This window comes from Rhipicephalus microplus, chromosome 9 (genome assembly GCF_043290135.1).
Source record: "Rhipicephalus microplus isolate Deutch F79 chromosome 9, USDA_Rmic, whole genome shotgun sequence".
In the NCBI taxonomy this organism is placed as follows: Eukaryota; Metazoa; Arthropoda; class Arachnida; order Ixodida; family Ixodidae; genus Rhipicephalus; species Rhipicephalus microplus.
Genome location: NC_134708.1, coordinates 42610844 through 42630818, shown reverse-complemented (window position 1 = coordinate 42630818; position 19975 = coordinate 42610844). Strand labels below are relative to the sequence as shown.

General features: G+C 44.8%; 3 protein-coding genes across 3 annotated transcripts; 1 reads left to right on the top strand and 2 right to left on the bottom strand.

Moving 5' to 3' along the window:
* Nucleotides 1-1686: 1686 nt before the first annotated feature.
* On the bottom strand, nucleotides 1687-9552 carry mRpL46 (mitochondrial ribosomal protein L46). Its single transcript, XM_037415828.2, has 6 exons — nucleotides 9394-9552; nucleotides 8931-9126; nucleotides 7729-7850; nucleotides 5210-5352; nucleotides 3742-3873; nucleotides 1687-2011 (listed from the first exon to the last, which is right to left on the bottom strand). The coding sequence occupies exons 1-6, from the start codon at nucleotides 9488-9490 to the stop codon at nucleotides 1727-1729; spliced, it is 975 nt and encodes a 324-aa protein (XP_037271725.2). The 5' UTR covers nucleotides 9491-9552; the 3' UTR covers nucleotides 1687-1726.
* Nucleotides 9553-9660: 108 nt separating this feature from the next.
* Nucleotides 9661-15585, top strand: LOC119163760 (uncharacterized). Its single transcript, XM_075873503.1, has 4 exons — nucleotides 9661-9942; nucleotides 10028-10089; nucleotides 12205-12232; nucleotides 15324-15585. Exons 1-4 carry the CDS (start codon nucleotides 9900-9902, stop codon nucleotides 15485-15487), a joined length of 297 nt encoding a protein of 98 aa, XP_075729618.1. The 5' UTR covers nucleotides 9661-9899; the 3' UTR covers nucleotides 15488-15585.
* A 1630-nt stretch (nucleotides 15586-17215) lies between these two features.
* On the bottom strand, nucleotides 17216-18385 carry mRpS34 (mitochondrial ribosomal protein S34). The gene has a single exon (XM_037415825.2). It carries the CDS (start codon nucleotides 18224-18226, stop codon nucleotides 17666-17668), a length of 561 nt encoding a protein of 186 aa, XP_037271722.2. The 5' UTR covers nucleotides 18227-18385; the 3' UTR covers nucleotides 17216-17665.
* Between the last annotated feature and the right edge of the window lie 1590 nt (nucleotides 18386-19975).

The following is a 19975-nucleotide window of genomic DNA, read 5'->3' as shown; positions in this document are numbered from 1 at the left end:
GAGAGAGAGAGAGAGGAGAGAGCGAGCAGACGCTACCTGCGTTATGTTTTGCGAGGCGAGAGAGGGGGAGCATAGGAGAGGAGGGGCGCGAATGCGCAATAGTCGTGTAAACACCGCGGGGGGAAGTATGCCTAGAGGAGAGGAGAGAGCGAATGTTGGCTAGCAGACATTGCCTGCATGGGTGTTGCGAGGCGAGAGAGTGATGGCGGCGCGCATGCGTAGTAAGGGTGGTCACGCCGCACACCGGATTGAGCTCGATCTCAAGAAGCTTCGCATCTTCAAGCCTTGAGCTTGAATTGTAGCCCTATTGAAACATTCCTTATGCATTCAAATAATTACAGCTGTTGTCACTAAGACTCCTTAGGAAACTTTATAAAACTTTCATGCAATCTGCATGTACTTCGTAAAAATAGCACAAAAGTACAGAATCACTGGAATGAGATACGGAACATTATCATTGAGAAGCCTGCTCAACTAGACTCCTCGGATTTTTCACACCCACACCTCCCCTCATTCGTTAGGCTTGAAAAATCCCACTCGAATTCAGATTTGATTGATTTATTGATATGTGGGGTTTAACGTCCCAAAACCACCATATGATTATGAGAGACACTGTAGTGGAGGACTCCGGAAATTTCGACCACCTTGGGTTCTTGAACGTGCACCCAAATCTGAGCACACAAGCCTACAACATTTTCAGCTCCATTGGAAATGCAGCCGCCGCAGCCGGGATTCAATCCCGTGATCTGCAGGTCAGCAGCCGAGTACCTTAGCCACTGGACTACCGCGGCTGGGCCCACTCGAATTCAGTTTCCTTTGACTCATACCTGTTGTAGAAAGAAATATGTTCGCACGGTCCAGGCATAGTGCAAGGCCTTTGATGCTTTCTGTCGTCACTGCTGCTCAGTAGAGCTCAGGCCCATAGCCAGAATTGTTTTTTTGGAAGGGGTACTCGTTAAAGGCCCTAAAAAACACCCATTTTAAACACCCGCTTGGCTACAAGCCTGATAGAGCTATAAGTTTGTGGCGGACACTCTCAGGAAGACATTGTGGTATAAATGCTAAGCCCCATGGTTTGGACCATCTTATTCCAGCAGAGCAGGCTTCAAATAAACATACAATTGCATGAAGTGTTGAAGACACAATATTCCTGCTGACGCTAACACGACTGTTTAAGGACACATCTTTATGACAATGCTGCATCAAATAAACTCACAGTGATGTGTTCGCTAAAACTGAATAATAATAATTGTTGGAGTTTAAGGACCCAAGACCACCATATAATTATGAGACGCCGTAGCGGGGGCTTTGGAAATTTCGGCCACCTGGGGTTTTTTAACATGCACCTAAATTTAAGCACATTGCCCTCAAGCATTGTCGCCTCCATCTAAAATAGAGTCTTAAGGGCCAGGATTCAATTATGCACCCTGCAAGTCAGTAGCCGGGTGCCTTAGTCACTAGACCACCAGTATGGTTCCACTAAACCTGAATGATAACAATGTTCATACTGTTAGATTCCACTTCACACCCAAAGCCAAGCTGCATTTACTGTGTCTTTTGAATTGGTTAAGCTGAAAGGTGTTCGAATTGGTCATTAAACATCAAGCTCTCAATGATAAACCCATTGTAGCACTATGATCAACATGCCAACACAATAGCACAACAATAACAGTGCTTTGTCACTGATTGGCTACAGTAAATTCAACTTTATTGTAAAACACGTTCCTTAGCTTTTTCCAACTTCTACCGCAGCTTTGTCCTCACGTGGTATTTCTGGTGTGATGCTCGATTTTTGCCACGTGACCGAAGAGAGTGCCCTGTCGAGCAGGTGTTGATATGGAGTTTCATCGGGCGCCATAATAAAAGACCGCACTGCCTTGCAGTACCTTGGGAGCATTTTCGAACAGAGCTCCTTGTACGTAAGCCACGCAAAGTCATCTGCCTTTGTTAGCTTCTTCAAATCGCCAACAGACAAGGCGCCATTTCTGAGTTGTGCCTTGAAGAAGAATACCTGGTGGGGAGATAGAATGAAATACGCATGTCTAGCCAAGGGTCAACTCCATACTCAAGTTCTGCAACACAGGCACACCTCAGAGGTGCAAATTAAAGCTGACTTTAATGTGGATGAAAGGGCACCTTTGCTGTGAATGGGATCGGGCTCCACCGACAACAAAGGTGTTGTTCTGTGCACTTTAATTTGTTTCTTTTCACATCGTAATTACTACACGACAGTTAAAAAGTTACACCTTCTCCCATTAAAGGGAATAATAAGTAGCACGCAAAGCAGCGCATGGGTCAACATAAAGTTCCACTTATCACGGGCACCTTGCCTGATGTTAAAGCGTCCTTGCAAGTGGGCATCATGAATTTTTTGTAGTTTCTGTTGCTGTTACTCGTTCCGAACTCTTGTTAGAGCACGCCACGTGGGAGCACGCAGGTTCATCGCACCTCCGAGGAATCTCGTTCCCTAATGCCATCACGTGATTGCTGAGAGAGTGTAAGGGGGAGAGGTCAAAGCCTCTTAGACAGCCATTTACCCACGCCTGAACACACTAGTGCGGGCCAGCATGTTCTGACTAGGATACAACACATTGGTTCATCATGCGTTGACAGAATATTGCTACTCGGCGCCATTAAATCATTGCTGAGAGAATGTAAGTGGGAGAGGCCAGGGCGTCTTGCCGGGACGTGCCAGCATGTTCTAGCAGTGCTTGGGCCAGCTTCTGCACATGTGCAGTAAAAGTGGTCATGCCGCACACCGGATTGAACTCCACCATAAGCTGCCTTCTCATTTAAAAAACTACGAATAATACCGTGAACGTTATCCAAGGCTTAATTGTCTGTTGGCTTTATTAGGTTGTGACAAAAAAAAAAAGAGCTACCGAAACATTCCCCTTCTTTCGCTTTTATGAGCAGGGTAGCATGTTTTCCTTACTTGAACAACATTTACTTCAACATAGGCACACTGGCATCTCTTATGCCCAATTGTCTTTTATATCAGTGTGCTTTATAATGGAGTTCCAAACACTAAAACATGTTGCTTGCATGATGCATTACAATACCAAGACTTGCAGTATTATTCAGAGCCTAGTTTACCTGTGGGCTTGCAGTTTCTAACCTGTCTTTAAGAATAAACATATAAATAATCCATTCAGCAATAGTAGCATTACTTAGTGTGACACTATCCTTGCTAGCTGCACATTTGAGTGGCAGAAATATAGTATGCTAAATGAGCAAATAATTTGAACTGGCATCGCGCATCAAGAAAAAAAAAAGACAGAGCCAAGCAGACTAGCTTAAAGCACTATAACAATCAAATTCACCCAATCAACATTTGCGAGTAAAAGAGCTGAATACTGTATGTACTGATAACTACCAGCAAAACACCGTATTTGAGGATAGCAGCGCAACATGCATACGGAACACACAAAGATTAGTGAACTCTGAAACTCATACTAGCACACTCCATTTATAAACTATAGGCTTGTACTTTATTTACTCACAAGCTTTCTTGCCTAAGTAAACTTGTTCATACAATGAAAAAAAAAAACTCCATTTTCTTGGCACTTGCTAATGTGTTCATAAAGATTCTAAGTTACAATTCTTAAAAACCTGAATGCATACTGAATCAGAGCACATTCAAGTCACTAGCATGAAGGAATGTAATCAACATATACCTATAAACTTTTTGCATGCTCTACTATATGTATACCATAGAAAGAATAGCTACGTTCTACTTGCCTTGGCTCCCTGGACACCATTCTTTTGGAATTCAGGTGGATAGCTGTAACAGTAGTACCCTGATGGCGCATTGCCAAGAAAGAAGGCCTCTAGGGCAGGCCCGCAGACATCAATCAGCGCACGTTCAGCCGTCTATGTTAAGAACAGATATGTACGCAGTTTAAGTTTCTGTCACCTCACAATGTGCAGTGTGTTTCAAATGCAAGCGATCACAGTCTCCATTGTTACAGAAGGTACTCCTACTGCTCGAAGGAACATTCTAACAATATGGTGGCCAGGTCATGTAATACAGTCAAATATACTTCACCTGCTACATTAAGTGCTTCCGAGGCTAGTGAGATTTGTTACAGCAGATGCGTTCGCACCAAAAAATATTGCAACGATCTTACAACTTGTATTGTGATTTTTTGTGTTCTTTTTCGTTTTTAGACATAATAATATAAATGAACGTGTTTTGTGCTTCAGAAATAGACAAACCCTGATATACGGTTGTGAAATAAGTTGCTCTAGATTGCTTAGCGTCTCTTCCTTTATGGTGTTCCATTTGTTGCTTGCCACAACGCATTGCATGCCGATTACTGCTTGGCTCGCATGAGCATTTCACGATAAAAGGAAGAAGTGAACCACACAAAGTTACACATTTTTCTGGTCCAACTTCTTGCATAGCTACCGCAGTGTTGCACCGAATGTATAAAACGGTGTATAGCAACTTTTGGCGTGCTACAACCAATGTAAATATTCCAGCAGTACTAGAACAAGCAACCTTATTGGCCAAACACAATGCGAAAGTCTAGCAAAGCGGTTACCGTGATTGGCTGCTAACCCGTAGACTGGGGGTTTGATTCTGGTTGTGATGGTCGCATTGTGATAGAGGCGAAATTGCATATACCAGGCTCTTTTAAAGTTGTGGGGTTCTCACATGCACACACTCAGGGGCGTAGCCAGGGTGTGGCACACCGAGCCCGTACCCCCCCCTCCCCAAATTTGTTTCGCCAAGGCATGGAGAGCAAAAAGGTGCCCTCCCCGAAATCGAGGAGGTGCCCCCCTACCTTCCTGAAATAAATTTCCGGCTCCGTGCCTACGGACACTCAAGGTGCAGGTATGTGCCGCAAACAAGGGGGATAGACAACACAAGAGCCTTCTTCATTTACTTCACCTCCACATGACAATTATTCACCGAAAGGTTCAGCAGAAATCAGAACCAACAGAAAACAAACAAGAAAAGTATTGGGGACATTATTTATTGTAATTATAATATAAACGTGAAAAAATTAAAGCAGGCAAGAAGAACACTTCTTGACAGCAGGAAATGAGCCTGCAGTTGTCCTTTTTTCCGCTTCAATTCCTTCAAACTTGTATCACATTTACCAGAAATACTACGATCTTCAGTATTTTCCTTTGCTTTATTGTCTATTAATTCTCACTAATGAGTTCAGCAAGGGATTCTTGTAAGAAGCAAGCTGGTTACCTGTCGCATGGTTTCCCCATGAGCATGGACTGCCTGTGGCAGAATCCAGCGATGGCCCTTGCCCAACTGCTGGTTCACAACAAGCAGGAGTGGCTGGTCGAGGCACCGCTGCGTGGTCCGTGTGTCGCCTTTCGAGTCGGCCTCTGAGGAGAAAGCTTACTCTTACGAGAGTGCGGTGAGACAACCACTGGTACAACACTACACAACCATAATCATCATCTGCTGAACTACGGCCATTCTACGGCAAGGGAATCTCCCGATATCCCACAGTTAGCCCAGTCCTGCGCTTGCTGTGGCCACGTTAACCATGCAAACTTCATGATCTCATCTACCCACCAAACTGCCTTACCAATGTTAAGGCAAAAGGAGAGCAGAGTGGGTCACGAAACATACGTGTGCAAATCTTTGAAAGGTAACCTTTCTGTTTAGAAGGTTGCAGCAGCATCCGTCGCGAGTTTAGCGAGTCTGGTAAAAATAAAGAAGGAATGAACACTATAATAGTATGTAGTCAGATTTCAAGACCACAGCTGAACAAAAAAATAAGAATTGATCAAGGGCTATTATCTCTTTTTTTTTACACAATTATGAAAACCAACAGACAAATAATTCAAGGAGTGCACAGGGGGTGCTACTTGTGGTCTATTCCCTGTATAGCAATTATGACAAAAATAAATATAAATGATAATATAATTGCTAAGAAGCAGTAAAATGAGCAGAAATAATGTCCCCTACACCTTCCTTAGTTTCACTGTCTGTCAGTTTTCATTAAGATAACAGTTGGTCATTAAAAAATTGGAGGACCCTTAAGCTTCGCCTTTAAGAGTTGAATGCGATAGCGAAATCCGGCCCCTAGTGTGCCCTTCAACCGCTAAGTGCATACTTATTAATATGTTTTGTTGCATACACACACATGCATGCACACGCACACAGTAGATCATACCAGCGTGCGCACGCGAATAGTACATACAGGTTTTTTATCTAGAGCAAGAGTCGCATGACTTCCAAGAAACACGCCACGCGCTCGCCAACTCGGAGGCCATAAAGAGTCTCACAATGCCTCACAGATAGCAGCACATTATCTAGCACTTGCTGTTTGCTTGATAAATGCCTCTCGAAAGGCGTGATATGTTTTCCGCTAGGTGGATATAGTTGTCCATTTTTAGAGCTCTTTGAAACTTCCTGTGTGTTTTTAGCAGTGATGGCTGCACTATCCTGGCATTTTTCGACGTAGTTTGAGGCTTCCCAAATGCGTCTACAAATCGCCGAATGGGCTCATTTTTGTCGTGACACCTGTCAAACAAAACGCGTTAAAGGGGCCCTGAAACACTTTTTCAAGTAACCATGGAATGATTTCACTAGAAGAGCTTATTGACTCACTAATTCAGTGCCTCAAAAATTTTAAGAATCTGTCCAGTGCAAGTGGAGTTACAAAGGTTTGTTGCATGCTGCAATTGCACTATCTCTTCTCTCGTCCCGACGAAAGCCCTGGAAGCTAAGCAGGGTGGCAGGGGCAAAGAAACTACCGCACCTCGTGACCTTGAGCACTTGCTTTTTTTCTTCGAATGTGAGGCTTTTCAAGTGTGATCGCGTGTGCACGCGTGGACAAGTAATGGCCTTCCGCGGCGATCTCTGTAACTTGCTTTTTTGCTCACAACCAACGGGGCCGACACAAACGAAGGGATTTCTGTGACACAAGCTCTCTAACGCTATTGCGTTAAAAGTGACAAACTCGACTGAGAACCCATGCGTGGCCACAACCATAGCTGTGTATGCAAGGAGGTGCATAGGAAAGGGCAATTATTCTCACTTTCTTGCCATGTCCCTGTATTTTTGCCTTATTTTACACCCTAACATGATAAGTAGTAAGCAGCTAACAAGTAGCATAAGGATAAGAAGGGCGCTGTGTAAGGTTCAGCATTTTAATACGAACGTCGCATACAAGGAGGGCACTCTTGTCTACACCCACAGCCGAAACTGTCGTGATGGTGACCTCTCTTATCAAAATTTTAAGGTTGTCTAGCAAAGTATCTCTTCGAAGAAGAGTAGCCACCATAGAAACCACATAAGAGATAAAATTCTTGGTGGCATCACCTGCACCTTGGCTGTTATCTCAATGTGTGCTGAGATAACAGCCAAATACAAGGATGGGCTGCATTAAGAGCATTCTAGTAAAAAGAGCACTATGCTGTGAAACTTGCTACTGCTTCATTAACATGTTTTACACAACAAGAAGCATGACACTGATATCTGTCAGCATAACGCAGGTGGTAACGTTTGGTATAAACAAAAGCGCCTCAACGCTTTAGTGAGCTGTACACATTTGGCTGAGTTGTATACTGAAAGTAAATCCTACGTCAAGCTGCTGGATAAGGTTCTTAGCTGTTTAATGTCATTCGTTGGAGCATGAAACTTGATGTAGTGTGGCTTGAATCACTGCGTTCACATTCCTTGCTCTTTTGCCGAAGTACAAAAAACAAGACAGCTCGTGGCATGCTCATGAAATGAAGCCATGGCCTTACCAGTCAGCCTTGGGGCAGGCTTAAACTCCTTAGCCTTTCTGGTCCACTCATCTTCGATGTCCTGCGCTGTTTGGACAGTGATGGCAACTCCTTCCTCTGGGTCGGCCCTCCTTTTTTTGTCCCTGAGTGAAAAGATGAAAAACATGAAAGTGAAAAGTTCTGCACCTATTCTGCATAGAGCCCATCCAATGCCCTCAGTACTGCACCTGTAACTCTGACAGAAATTCATCACATTTCAATGACAAAACGAAAACGCAGCACTTGTGGCAAAGTAGGAAAGCTTAGGATGTGTTGGCGATGTCTCGAACAGTTTTGCAAATGCCTACCATAAAAATGTTCTTACCTCAAGGTGGCATCCTCTCCAGGTTCAGTTTTCATGTCTTTTTTTCTGCCTTAGATATAACATTATAAGCGTAAGAGAAACTTTCACATGGGTAATTTGCTAGGGCTTGCGCATGATGACATGGACTGAGGTTCTTTAGCTACTGGTCTTCCAACAAGGCTGCTATGATGGCATCGGGGCAGGGTAAGCCCGTCGCGTTCAACCAGCTTCAATGCCACACGTTGCAGAATTTTTATCAGTCTCTGTGCATAAATGACGAAAGAACGAACATAGGACAAACTGACAACATTAACATGACATCATAAACTTCACGTGCCCTTATGCTGGTTGGCATGGGGGAAGCTTTAGCTTAAGGTGTACTTCAGTTCTGTTATTCAAAGACATTTGAAACACTCAGATGACTTTATTGCAAAACCACTCCTATTAGAACAACTCGAGTATAATATCTTACATTGATACAGCAACATAATAAAGTGCCCATGAGATGGGATATTTTGATTTGAAAACCTCGAAATAATGACAATTATTCAAAAAGAATATTTATGTCCATGATTACAAGTTCGTAAAGATGCAAAAAAAAAAAAGAAGAAGTATTCCAGTTCTGTAAGAAAATTTAAGTATTGTAAAGTAAATCACTATTAAATAACCATACAGCTACTATAATGTAAATTTTTCTGTAAGTGAAATAAAAGTGCACATATTTGCAACATACCTGCCACATTTACCAAAGTATTGCGAGAATCCTTCTTACAAATTTTGCAGTACATTTCGGGAAGGTGGGTCATAAAAAAGCCTTGTCGACTTCAGGCGTTTTGTCTACTCTTAGAGTTGTATGCAGTAGGCGAAAACAGTGACTTACTCGAGAAGCTGGAGCTCGTGGTCGCTGAGTAGGCTCCCCTCCACTTCTAAGGCATGAAGAATTTCGAGGTACTTCGTCTCCAGAGCATTCAGCTCCGGCACGATGACAGGCTTACGCTCAAGGGCAACAGCGCCGACCAGGTCCCAACGGGGTGTCGAAGAAGCTTGCGACGTCGACGAACCGAACCGCGCCAATGCTGCGCGCAAAACGTTCACCAGCGATCAGGTTCCCAAAACGAATCTACGGCGCTGAGATTCACTCAAACATTAAGCACAATAATTGTTTCAACAGAGCGCACCCCGTGAGAAAAGGCATTTAGAGACAGTTTAGCAGGAGACTTTCGCTTTGCAAATGAGTAAATTCAGCGACCTTCTTGGAAATCACTTACGAGTAAAAGCATACCTGCAGCAGCCGACTTCACTGATTTACTATATAGTGAGAGTGCATTTTTTTCGCTGCTTACCTAAATTGTTTCTGTGCCGAGTCTTCAGAAGGTAAGATGCGTTTCGAAGTAACCTGCCCCGTATTCGGGCAGCGAGCCCTACGCTAGGCAGCGCCATGTTTTGCAGAACAGTACCGGCTTCGGCTTTGAGTTTGACTGGCTACAAAACGTACTAAAGTCCAACTTGTGACCACTGTGCGGCGCGAACAACGCGACAGTTTCTAGTTTCGGTTTCTTATGCTCGGAATTTCCCTGACTTTTTTTTTTCATTTATCTTTGGTTTTGGGCGTCGCCACTCGGTGAAGCCGAAGGCTGTGCTTGTGAGAGCGCGTGCGATGCCTGCGTGCGACGTTGTTTCGACCTCGACGGACTGCTCGAGATCGCAATGATCTCAGTTGAAATGATTTCTTCGCGACTATTAGTAGGAGTGCCCACATACGCCGCGGCTGCGTTGTTTCGCGCAACTTACGGGAGAAGCTAACCCGATCGACTCTTCGTGGTTTGACTCATCGATTCGCGCGGATGCGATGAATCCCATGACGATCGCTCTGTCTCTTCTCGTCCTAGCCGGTGAGTTAAACACACGTTCGTTCTAAGGATCCTGTATAATGCTCAAGCAGTCGCATTTTCCTGACCTCTATCCTGTTGCCCACAGCGGTTTGCTCGGCGGACTCGGAGGGGCAGCGGGACTGCTCTTCAAGCGAGTGCGCCGAAGAGGTTGGTTTTACGTTTTGTTCTCGACTAAGCTTCGATTCAGCACTCGAATGGTTTCGATCCCTAGTAGCTGTGAGTACGCACTCTACACCCATACAAAAGCATCAGCTGGTCGACAGTGCCCGCACGTCTTTGGGAGTGCAATAATTTCCGTTACTTTTTGACAGGGTAAGAACTAAACGCCGCTTTGTCACTAATACGGAAGAAAGAAAGACAGAACTTCAAGCTGAAACATAACTACGATCGTGCTGCCAATAGTATGCATAATATGTGCTACACATCCCGTACGTGCTCATCGCTATCTACTGCGGATACCAATGGACAATGTAGTCCAATTACGGGAGCATATCTTTCACGGCGTAGTGTCCGATAACTGTAAAATTATTCCGTTTAAAGCCCGTAACACCTCTGCGTAAATGTTGAACGCGACGTAAGACCACGTCGCCGGCTGACTAAAACCGACTCCGCTTGTAAAGGCATCAGTTGGTAACAGTGGCGTAACTAGATAGGACGGCGCCCAGGGCAAATATATTTCCGCGCCCCTCATTATGCCCGTGATAATTTCCGCGCCCCCCCCCCCATTAAAAGCGCTAATGTAGGCTTCCGCGATTGCCTACTGGCGCGCGGCGGGCCATTTCGGAGGCCAAGGGCCACCAGTTCTGATTTCGATGAGCTACGCCCGCGTTTTTGTATAGTATTTTTCTTTTTTTATTCAAACTTCCGGAAGTCCCTTACCCGTCATTGTTCTCTTCCAGTCCACACTGCAAAAATCTTGACGGCACGGGCGCTTCCCAGGCCCAAGTTTCTCGTACCTAAGCTTTCGCGCTATTTGTGCATCCCAAGGAATGCAGGGTGAGTACAAAACAAAGCAACCAGCTAGACACCGCGCCCTCGGGTCTGGTATGGGGGTTAAACTGGTCGGAGTGTTCTGCCGTTTCGCTCCGTTCGCTGTTCCATTGATGGAGGTCATCCTTGTGCGGCCGCATTCTTTCAGGGAAGTTCTTGGTTTCTCCAACGTACGAAGCGGGGCAGTCGGCACATGCTGTCGGGTACACTACGCTCTGCGCTTTTTTCGCAGGTGCGTGTTCTTTGGGCCAAAGGATGAACCTGCCCATGGCGGTGGATGGCATGTGGGAAACGTTGACCCCCGCCCTTCTATTGCTTTGCTGGCGCCCGCGATGCAGGGAATCAACAAACGTCGCCGTCGTGTCACGCTTTCTCCGTCTTTCCTCCAGAGAACTCTGCGAATAAACGCCTTTGTTTAGCCTTTGGTGCCGAGGTCACGGATTATATTCGCCCTTCCTTCCGCCGCTGCGTGGACGATTAGTCGTTGGACGATCGGCTATTTCGTTGGAGTTTTCTGTTCTTACTCAAAAAAGGTGCATTCGAACTTTTTTATTTTATTTTGTTTACGTACGTGGTTGGTTTCAGGGAAGCTTTCAGTAAGTGGTTTGGGAGGCTGGTGGGGTTCGCTGAAACTCATCTAACCCAGTGCTGCGGAGCACAAAACAAAGCTTAGCCGAGGGTCATGGGAAGGCACGGAGGTAGCGCAGCAAAATGAAAATAGAGGATCCTTTTCCCGATGCAAAAGCCATTGCGGCAACCCTTTCCTTCACCACCATCCCCACTTCCAGTCGTACATTACAACCTCGCCCCTCCCCCCTTCCAGGCGGTTTTACGGAAAAAAACATTGACAACCTTTCCAGGGGGCGCCAACCCGAGGACTCGGCTTGGCGCCCCCTCCCTAGTGGCGCCCGGGGCACTTGTACCCCCTTGCCCCCCCCTAGTTACGCCACTGGTTGGTAACAAGATCGGTCGATTAACCAACAGGTATAGTTTGCAGGTATGTTCGTTAGTTTAACGGATGTTGACTGAGCGCGTAATGACTCACTTATAGTCATCAGAGGACGTTTAGATGTGACATGCAGCTACATATCAGCAGCTGTGGTTGACGTTCGCCGTCTATTTTTGGCGCACACTAACTCGGGCACCGTTTCGCATGCAGCGAATAAATAGGTACGCGCGCGTTCGGTAGTGATACATGAACTTGAGTGTGTCTGAGGTATTCAATAATTAAGTGTTGAGCGTGAATTAATCTTTTTTTCATTATCGTTTCAGAAACGTGACCTGTCGGCTGGCGAGCAAGGTAAGTTAGATCACTCTGAAATGCTGTTGTTTGAATGAGCTGATCGATGTGTGGCTTAGTACTTCAGTCGCATCAGTCACGAAGATATACAACTGTCCTGACAGTGGAGTGTGGGCATATCTGTCTATGTCTGTTCTACTCAATAGTGTTCCAGACTAATATGTAATGTTGTAGAAATTGGAGCCATTCATAAGTCACTTCTTCAAAGTGCACCACAGTCATAGTTCACAAATAAGTGAATCAACTAGCTACTACTAAGCAGGCACCGCCGAGCTACAAGATAAGATGGCGCGGGAACTTTCTAGGCAGAATCACCATGAAGTTTATTCAGTTTGTGTCAATTCCGGTTTATAAACCCTATTTCGTGGAAAGGATGGCCTTTTTCTGCTTTAGAAGGGCGATGTAGGTCTCATTTTTATTATGTTTCAACAATTAGTAATCAACTCTAGAGTAAAATATAGTAAAATATCATTTTGTCGTCCCGACTGTTTAATGCAAGACTTCGCATTGTTGTCCAGTCTTTAATAGGGGTAAGAAAATGAATAATTTATTCTTGTTTATGGGGAGGCTAACTGATGTCAATTGCAGCATTAGAATGAAGTTGTTTTGTTGACTGCTGGCAGCTACAAAATGGCAGCTGTTTGAGAACGAGTGCCGCGTGTTCTTTTTTTTTTAACAGCTGCTTTCTGAAGCTCAAAAGAACTTTACGCTAACACAGTCTTTGCAGCAACTGGCTTCACCTACCAGTGACACCACTTCTTTTCTTTTTGTCTTTCGTAAGGACTTCGCAAGCATTGGGGCGTAGTGTTGCATTAAACTATTTTTTCTCTGATATATTAAACTGGACGTGCCTGTTGCTGTGTTACCCCAAGTTGTTCTACAAACTGTAAAAGGCTTCTTGCATGGTTAGAATATTAATTAGTATGAAGGTTCCACGATCAAAACCTAAATTTAATAGCTAATTTCAGGACTAGGATTCAGATTTCAAAAAGTGAACAACTCTTTTTCTTTTCCCTCCACCAGTCATAGTACGCTTCAGAAACGAAACTTGAGCCTTTATTTTTTTGAACAATGAACCTGATGGTTCCAAGACTAAGGATAGCAGAGCTTTTTACTGAATGATTCTGTTTAAAGTGCTTTAATATGTCTGTGTGGCGTCCCTTCAAACCCTGCCATTAAATTAATAAAATGCCCTCCCACTACACACTAAGTGCTTCCTGCAGGACAAGTTTATTCCATTCCCTCAATGCATAAGATTTTCATGGTGTATTTTGCCCTTATAATGCCTTATGTATCATATTGTCATGACGTGTAGACACAGGTCGTATTGAACAGGTAGAGAAAGCAGCAGCAGGACGGTTCTTTTTTATTTACCGGGCCCCAGAGCGGTCTTCGTCTTTCTTGTTACTGCCTTCTGCATAAAGCGTGTAGATGCGCATCTGCACTGTCGTCTTCATCTTCCTCGCAGCACGCACATGGCATTTGCCTCCCTCCGAAAATGGTATCGTCTCGATGCTTATCTGAGTTGCTGTGCATCGAAATAAAAACGCATGAGAGCTAGCTGAACAGGTAGGGTTTCATTCTGATGACATGCACGATTTCGGTGAATGCTTCCGGCTTCTGGAACTGCAATCGCCGCCAGGAATGACTTAATAGTTGACGTCGTTGAAGGGATGGGTGACTCGGTATGTGCCGAAGTATCGTCTTAGCAGCGTCTCTCATAGTCCGCATCGACATATTGCAATCCAGACCCATACCTTGTCACCTGGTGTGTAGGTAACTAAATGTGTTGTAGATCATACCATTTCGCATCTTTCTGTTGCTGGTGACAAATGCGCATGCGGACAGGCTGTCAAGCTTCCTTGGCGTGCTGAGCGAATTCTTCAGCGTTGGCATGAGGGTCGTCACACTCGTGCGACAGCTTAGCATCCACCGTTGTAGTGATTTTGGGACCGTGGATAAAACTGAACGGTGTCATTCCAGTAGTTTCTTGCCTAGCAGTATGATAGGGGAAGGTCACATAAGGCAAGATTTTGTCCCAATTTTTATGTTCTGTGTCGACATACATGCAGAGCGTGTTTGTGAGGGTCTTGTTAAGGTGCTCTATTAGTTAGTTTCTTTTGGGGGTGATATGCAGTTGTTCTCCGGAGAGCTGTACCGCTGAGCATGAGAACACACTCCAAGAGTTCTGCCGTGAACGGAGTTCCTCTATCCGTAATCACAATTGTTGGAGCACCATGCCGAAGGACCACGTTTTCTATGAATAAATAAGCTGCTTGTATGCCCCTCGGCGTAGCTTTTGTCTCCATGTAGCGAGACAACTAATCGGGGGCGACGACGATCAGTGGTGACAATGGCAACGTGCATGTTGCTAGGAAGACAAAGAGGACAGCGAATACGCGCTCATGGAAATATATTCAGAGTATGGAAAACTGCAGCATAGTCTGCAAAGTGCTGCTTTTGATAAGTCAAAGACAGTTCTCGGTAGTGTATGTTCGGTATATGCATTGCCAATCGCTACATTAAGCGCTGGATTTGGAGCTTCACCAAGACCTGCAGAAAAACTACATTAGCGCTACATTAACCGCAGAATCGATGCTAGATTAGAGCTCAATTTGCGCAGCATTAGGTGTTGAATTTAGAGTGTCTTGGCTCGCACAAGTTTTCTTTCTACATTCGATCTCCTTAGGCCAAGGTTCAACAAAAACTTGTCAGGCGAGGGTAGTTCACTGTAGAAATAAAACAGACACTCGCCTTGTCCAAAGAGGAAGAAACATACATTGGCGTTTCGGGGATACTACCGGTCTCTTGTTTGTGAACAAGAGACCCATAGCAGCCCCGAAACATCAATATTCACTCAAGCCTCGTTATAAGAAAGTAAATAAAAAATAGTCTTGCAATAGATCGTGTTACAAATAAGTCTTTATAATGAATTTTCAGGTATAAGGAACTTATTTTCATGTAAGATGCAACTTCGTTATAATGACGTTTTGAGTGCATGCGTCTTTTTTTTGGAAAAGGTGAATGCGTGTTTTAATTTTTAATAAGTGTTCCTCTAATTTATGTAGTCTCATTTTTCTGCACCATGCAGGATCGAACGCAGCGGTCACGAAGCAGGGCGCCACGCATCGCGCTCCTGCATCACCTCAGCCAGCCCACGACAGCCACCAACAGGATAGCAGCAGCCAGCTCCTGAAGGTCAACTTCTGGTTGACACTGCTCATATCGGCGCTCGTGGCAGCGCTACTTTCGTGACCTTATTGTCACCTGTAATATACGTACACACACTCGCCGGTAGTATATTTACAAAGTAGTATTGATCTGTTGAAATAAATGACGTCCCTACTTATCCACCACTGTCTCCAGAAGCACTTCTTCGTCACTGAGCAAAAGAGGGGTAAGGGGGATTGTCCGAGGGCTCATTTCTTATCTAAGCTGTTTATGCTCCAAGAAACCTCATTCATCATTTGAAAAAATCTTTGATCATCATGAACTGTGCACACTCTCTTTGTCCTCTTCTCTATGTTCTGCTTCACTCACAGAACATGTGTGGTGATTTCCACGGTGTGGGATGCGATAACTCGAATAGGTGGAAGTATGGATACAGAGAGAGAGAAAGAGAAGGCAGCAAAAGTTAGAGAGTGGGTTAGAGAAAGAAATACTCAGAGAGCGTAGCACACGTATACTATATCTTAAGGTAGTATATCAAGTGAAGAAAAGTAAGGGTAAGGAGAAAAGCGTGAAGCATAGCATAGCCATGTGTACTATAGTACAGTAAGGAGATGGGAAAGGGAAGTATGGTATAGTAAATCAAAGGGAGGGAGAAAATAAGGAGAGGAAAGCATGAAGCATTGAGTAGCCATGTATATTAGAGTACAGTAAGGAGAAAAGATAGCAAACTATAGTATAGTCTATTAAAAAGGAGGGGGGGGGGGGCATGAGGCTAAGCTTAAGAAGAAAGCGTGAGGCACAGCGTAGCCATGTGTGTTACGGTAAAGCAAGATGGCGAGGTGGAGGAGGGGAAAGCCAACAGCTCCATTTTTATCTCGGTCTCCACACCATCAAAGCGTAGCTGGCCCAATTCTTTAGTTTGACACGACCTAATGAAACCAGTGAACAGTGAAGGTAACTTAGGTAAAGGTGGCATTACTTGTACGTTTTCGACTGCAGTACAGTAATTGTGACGTAAAATGAAAAGAAATTACAGTGGATGGATAATCGACGCAGGTGGACATCAAAACTAACACGTTCGGAGAATGTGCGAGATGCTCTATCGATTCAGCTACATCAGAATTCGCCTTCCCATCCACTTTAGCGGGCATTTACGTTTTTGTAATCTCGGGAGCATTAAATGGTGTTGCTGGTCGCCATGACAGTGAGTGTGGAACACGTTCTAGTGGCCAGCTGGTGTGACAGCATTTTTTCATCAGTTAGGTCACTACAATGCCTCTGTGGTTGCGGGGCTAGGCTGTAGACCAAGAAAACGCAACTTCAATCTCGGCTGTGGCACTTTTGATGGATTTGAAATGGTAAATACTCATGTACCGTGTGATGTCTGAGTGTATTGAAGCACCCCAGGTCATTGCAGTTATCCACAGCCCTCTTCTACAGCATCTCTCATAACTGGAACTGGTTTAGAACTCCACAAACTAAACCTATCTTCGTCGTTAAGTGGTGGTGTGCTTACACGTAGGTGATAATACTAGAGGAACAATGCTTCAATGTTAACAAACGTTGACATATTTTCATGAATGTAAGTGCATACTGCTCTTATGTTAAAAATGTTTGATGCTGCTTTCTCACTTCTTTAGGGAGAAGTAAAGCTTCTACTCAAACTTATGCATCAGTGCAACATGTCTTATCATAGCAAGTTTTCATCATTTTAGATAAATCGCATGACAATTTAAGAAGCGTTACGAGTCTTGACAGCATGAAACAAAAACTTTCCACTTATTAAACACAAAGCGGCTTCTTAACAAGCCGTAGAAAACAAAATCGATGTGTTTATTACGCTTTCTAAACTCTCACGAATGCATACGACTGACAATGCTCTTGTACGCAGCTATGAAGCATGCTTTCTTTTTTTTTTTTGCCATTTACCATGTTTCACTCGCTATAACATCAACCTACGTGCAAGTTTGAGGCACATTCTGCTGCAAGCCACCGCTTGCTTTTAGTTCATACAACAAAGGACGTGTTCCCAGGTCGAAGCTCTGTAAGCCTTCAAGCCACGCAGTTAACCTCGTTTCGTAAAAGACCCTTTAACTACCACCTTCAGCGTCCTGTTGAAGAGGCTGGTGCTGCCACTATGAAATCGCGACACTACATGATGGCAACGTACACATACGACTTTTTTTTTTTATAGACTTTGTATTCAATACGCATCTACGAGTTTATGTACACGTGTGCAACGAGGTGAATAAAAGGGAAGTCCTAAATTTGCTTGACGCCCTGACGAAACTTGTCGGTGATGTAGTTCTTCATGTCGGTGTGCTCGACGTCCGGCGTCTCGCCTTCTTCGGCGATGCGGTAGGCCCCCACGTAGGAGCTCGAGTACACAGCCTTCAACTTGGGCTCCTCGACGACTCCCTTGGCCTTGAGGTCTCGTTCGACGATGATGCGCATCAACGGCGGCATCTTGAGGTAGCGGGGCAGGACCTTAGGCACGGGGTCCACGACCGGGAGCGACAAAAGTCGCGCCTCCTCGCTCCTGGGCACCAGCTTGTAGTCGGGAACCTGGGGCGACTCCAGCTGGATGACGCCGAGTCGTCGGCCCCGGAAAACCGTTTCGGCCCAGACGTCGCCGTACTGGTTGGCATCGTCCATGTGCGGCCGGACCTTTGTGATGACGTAGTACGAGGGCTCCGGGTACCGCTCGAACGAGGTCCGAGTGACGACGCGACCGACGCCGAAGTTCTTGAGGTTTCCCAGCAGCCAGAGCAAGTGCTTGCCAACGTACGGGGACGGGTAGCCGATGTACTTGATGCGAGGCATTGCGAAGAGCGGCTGTCTCTCTCTCTTTTTCTTTTCTACAAGTTGCACCAGCGTGGAGTCGCGAAACGTTAAAGGCGAGCTTGACGCAAAAGCACTGAATCAGTTAATTTACCTCTTCAGACGTGGATCAAGCAATGAAAGCATGCTCACAGCACGGAAAGCGCCATGTTCTTTTTGAATAAGGTCGGATCTCGGATTGACTCGAAACGACCGATTTTTCGTAAACATATTTTTAAACATGTTTCTTCAACCTCAGAGACTTCTTTTTTTACTAAAGTGCACAACATAAAAAAACAAGACGTCTATTTCATCATTTTTTTAAATACTAAGCTTTTCAGAACTGACATATTGAGCATGAACTTAGTTTCGGTTTTGAATGCTTAGGCCACGGTGTCATAGGCGTACTGCGCGGACTCCGGGATCTTGAACGAGTCCTGTGAACACAAACCACTTAATGAAACTCAAGAGACAGTGAACAACTGGCGCTTAATGAAGAACTGGCGCTTATCGGGCCCTTGGTGGAAGGTAAAATAAATTGCAGCTTTGACCACACTCGCTACAGCGTGTTGCGCTTAAACGTACCTCTCTCTACATTGGCGCACCGCTGGGAGGGGGTGGAAAATTACAACCCCCCCCCCCCCCCCCCTGAGACCGACCTAACTACCTTCTTATATGCCCCAATGTCCTTGTCGCCGAGTCACCTACGTCAGCGGTGCACCAAAGGCGGCGGGAATTAGGGGTTATCATTCCCCCCACCAGAGGTCGACCCCAACCCCTTCCCTCGTATGTGCAGCCTTGTTTTCAAGTTGTCGTCGTTTCAATTCAAGAAGTGGCTTGAGGGCAAAATTTTCTGATTTATTCTATTATGTCATATTCACATATTTACTCTCATACTGAAAGAGCAGAAGCCGCATGCTCTGTGGCTCGAGCTGTGTTCACTTTCAGTGAAGCAGCTTTGTACAAAAAAAAAAAAAAAAAAATGTGCTTTCACGAGTTTTTAGTCTCACCATTCTTATATTATTCTTGGTGGAAGAGGGGCTGTGTACAATGACAATGCCCTGCGTGACTTGGCTTCGGTTCACAGTGCATGTCACTTCAAAATGTAATTACATCTAGCAGCTCAGCCAGCTGTGTATGCGATGCTACATACATGTATCTTGCAAATGAGCAACATTTGCAACATACAATGCTTATGCCCATGTGCTTTGAGTTGTCGATGAATACACCCTCGCGCTGTCAAATGCTAGCTTCCTCGTTAGCTCAATTGGCAGAGCAACCACCCCAGATAGGTGTTGGTACTGGTTCGAACCATGTTCCAGGACGAATTTTTCGGCAACTAAGAGGCTTTCTTTCTGAGAAATCCGCATAAATTTCCTTGCGGCTTTTTGCTACAAGCGGGTGGTTGTCTTCTTTTTCTTTTTATACATGTATGTTCAGAATAAGAGTTTGCAGTGTTGTTCCCCGTTTATAACATTATCCGGTTCACAAGGGCAAATCTACTGCACCAACATGCATACATTCAAATACTTGGTTCACTTAGATGCTCCTAATGCAATTATAGATTAAGATCTCAAGTGCCTAGATACCACTAAATTATCAGCCTCACAAGGCTTGATCTAATGGACCTAAGGGTGTGATGTGACGAAGCTGCTAACAAATAACATTATGCTCATGTTGCTTTAAATGTGCAACTTTCTTCAAATAAAATAGTCTTGAAGCTAAATTTATAGAAATAACAGGTAAGTTCAT

Excerpts from the sequence above, each read along its gene's own strand:
- mRpS34 (XM_037415825.2), bottom strand. The coding sequence starts at position 18,226 with ATGCCTCGCATCAAGTACATCGGCTACCCGTCCCCGTACGTTGGCAAG.
- mRpL46 (XM_037415828.2), bottom strand. The coding sequence starts at position 9,490 with ATGGCGCTGCCTAGCGTAGGGCTCGCTGCCCGAATACGGGGCAGGTTA. Across the intron at positions 9,127-9,393 it reads TCGGCACAGAAACAATTTAG|CATTGGCGCGGTTCGGTTCG; the intron begins GTAAGCAGCGAA and ends TTTTGCGCGCAG. Across the intron at positions 7,851-8,930 it reads CACGAGCTCCAGCTTCTCGA|GGACAAAAAAAGGAGGGCCG; the intron begins GTAAGTCACTGT and ends CTTTTCACTCAG.
- LOC119163760 (XM_075873503.1), top strand. The coding sequence starts at position 9,900 with ATGAATCCCATGACGATCGCTCTGTCTCTTCTCGTCCTAGCCG. Across the intron at positions 9,943-10,027 it reads GTCTCTTCTCGTCCTAGCCG|CGGTTTGCTCGGCGGACTCG; the intron begins GTGAGTTAAACA and ends TGTTGCCCACAG. Across the intron at positions 10,090-12,204 it reads CAAGCGAGTGCGCCGAAGAG|AAACGTGACCTGTCGGCTGG; the intron begins GTTGGTTTTACG and ends TTATCGTTTCAG.